The sequence below is a fragment of the Drosophila subpulchrella genome, chromosome X, assembly GCF_014743375.2.
Source record: "Drosophila subpulchrella strain 33 F10 #4 breed RU33 chromosome X, RU_Dsub_v1.1 Primary Assembly, whole genome shotgun sequence".
Lineage (NCBI taxonomy): Eukaryota > Metazoa > Arthropoda > Insecta > Diptera > Drosophilidae > Drosophila > Drosophila subpulchrella.
Window position 1 is genome coordinate 11379019 of NC_050613.1, and position 2374 is coordinate 11381392.

Sequence of the window (2374 nt, forward strand, 5' to 3'; positions counted from 1 at the left end):
TCTTTATACAATTTGCGATTTGCCAACCAAAACACTGATTTCTTGTGCGGAAAAATGAGGTTCATGTATATATACTTATTAAAATCAAGAATAATAAGAGAATTTTGGTTTGATTTATATTCTTAAATTTCAACTTTGCTCTGCAAATTGTATATTGATTAATAGGTTACCGATAATGTAACCGATAAAACTTATCATACACTTTATATCGTAGTTTTGAAGGTTGAAAAATAGAAAGCAATACTTTCGTACCTTTTAAGCAGTCTTTGCTTTAAGTGTCAAGCAAAAATCAAGAACCATGAGGTGCCGTTTAAAAAAGTGCTGCTTCATGATTTCCCTACGAGTCGGTTGCATGATCAGTGCGCTGATATTGGTGTTCTTCGCACTTCTTGCCGTCCCCCTGAGAAGCGCCGAACCCTGCTGCGATTCCTTTGAAGGAATCCTCGTAGTTGTATATAGAGTTATTGATATAATGCACTTCGTGGGCTGTCTAATGCTGTTCGTTGCCTCTTTTTTGGTGAGCTATAGTCTGTGCATTTATTTTATTGCGGTTAGTGATGCCTTTTAAATTCCCCAGAAAACATCTGCTCTCGTATTTATTTTCCTTGTCATGAGCTGTATACACATTTTGCTTTCTCCAGCTTTTTTGGTGGCCGAAATTATGGTTTGGAATGCAGATATCATTGATATAGTCCTGGCCATCTGTGGTCTTCGTAAGTCAAAGCAACAGAGTCTGGATATATTTGTTGTCCATTTAAAAATGTATTTATAGTTCTAAGCATTTACTTCTGGATAGTGGCGTACGCTTTTTATCACAAATGCAAGGAGGAGATTGTCGCTGATGTGAACCTTGTACCCACTTTTCGGAAAAAAGGATCAATAGTATCAATAGTTTAGTTTACTTAAAAATACTTTGAGATGCAACTTTAACCAAAATTATAAGCAAATAATGTATACAGCTACTTATTGGATTACTGGATGATTTGAAGCCCATCTATAAAATGTAAAATAAAATATTTGATCTCTTAAATCCGAACCCCCCAGGAAAAGCACTTTCAATTTAGCAATTTATACACACATATATATATTATTGAATTGATTGTCAAAAAAAAGAGACTTAGCTAGGGAATTTTTCTATGTGACGCGTCGTAGCCTTATGAAGCGGGATCGAAGTCGGTTATCGGATATCAGGACCCATTTAACCGGAGGAAGCCGTGGTCGAAGGCGGAGGTCCACAGGGGCCACCAGGTCCACCACGACCCGATGGTGGAGGACCCGATGGAGGCGGGCCACTTGGTGGTGGACCACATGGACCCTGGGGGAAGGCCACCTGAAGGGATACCACTTAAATATTAGTTACAAATTAGAGAGGAAACCAATCCAACTCACCGCAAAACTGCTGCAAAGCAGCACCATCAGCAGACCAATGAAATATTTCAGGTTCAGATGCATCTTCTCAAATGTTCAGATATTAACTGTTGTCCATTTGAGTTTCGCTAGCCGCTTTTATAGCTCCCCGATTAGATCGACCGAGCGTGACAAATTGTCATTACGAAACACCGCGATCCACTCGCAATTAATACGAATTGAGTTTTTAGCCATGGTGTGAAATTGGGGGAAATTGTTTTCCATGTGCGATGGACGTCAATTAAATTTGGATCCACAAAACAATCAGACATTGTGTATTAAATCATTATAGATCAATTTCTGAGTGGGCGCGAGATTTGCGTATATTAGTGAAGCTCTCATAACTCGCGTAACAGGGCTCTTCATTAAATGATTATAATTACCCGACAGCTGCTACGTGGCGTATGAGTTATATTCATTTTCGCCCCCCCCCTTTATTTGGCGTAAGACAACGCGGCGTATGCGTAATTTTCGCTTGGCTGGCTAAAAAGTTTTCTGCCGCGAGCGAAAAGTCGAAACCCGGTCTGGAATTTCACACCTTATTGCCTCCGCATCTGGAGCGAAGGTCCTAAAACAATTAGCGATTGTTTCACCTCTCGCGCCGGAGAATTCTATACCAGAAACTGTGTTGCCAACTTGGCAATATTCTGGCTTTCGTGGTTCCAGAAGATATTTATAGATTGCATATAGAAGACATGGACTTAAAATAAAATATTCCATGATTTCGGATTAGTCCTTAAGGAATTGTACAAGCCCTTACAAGAAATCTGTACATTTTTTAGATATATCATATAATAGATTTCATGGACTAAAAAAAGTTAGGATCTCTCTTCAACCGAAACAACTTCTTTATTAGTTTTTCAACCATTGCTTTCACTACATCATCACTGAAAACCCCTAAGCTGATCCTTTCGTGGGTCTAATTGGCGCCGTCTGTTCAATGGTTTAGGTGTATCTTGGCTGAATT

At 39.3% G+C, this 2374-nt stretch overlaps 2 protein-coding genes across 2 annotated transcripts; one reads left to right on the forward strand and one right to left on the reverse strand.

Moving 5' to 3' along the window:
• Window positions 1–288: 288 nt before the first annotated feature.
• LOC119557781 lies at window positions 289–993 on the forward strand. The gene is made up of 3 exons (XM_037870681.1): window positions 289–517; window positions 578–713; window positions 773–993. The coding sequence occupies exons 1-3, from the start codon at window positions 299–301 to the stop codon at window positions 895–897; spliced, it is 480 nt and encodes a 159-aa protein (XP_037726609.1). The 5' UTR covers window positions 289–298; the 3' UTR covers window positions 898–993.
• Window positions 994–1059: 66 nt separating this feature from the next.
• On the reverse strand, window positions 1060–1477 carry LOC119557209 (cuticle collagen 40). Its single transcript, XM_037869865.1, has 2 exons — window positions 1390–1477; window positions 1060–1330 (listed from the first exon to the last, which is right to left on the reverse strand). Exons 1-2 carry the CDS (start codon window positions 1450–1452, stop codon window positions 1199–1201), a joined length of 195 nt encoding a protein of 64 aa, XP_037725793.1. The 5' UTR covers window positions 1453–1477; the 3' UTR covers window positions 1060–1198.
• Between the last annotated feature and the right edge of the window lie 897 nt (window positions 1478–2374).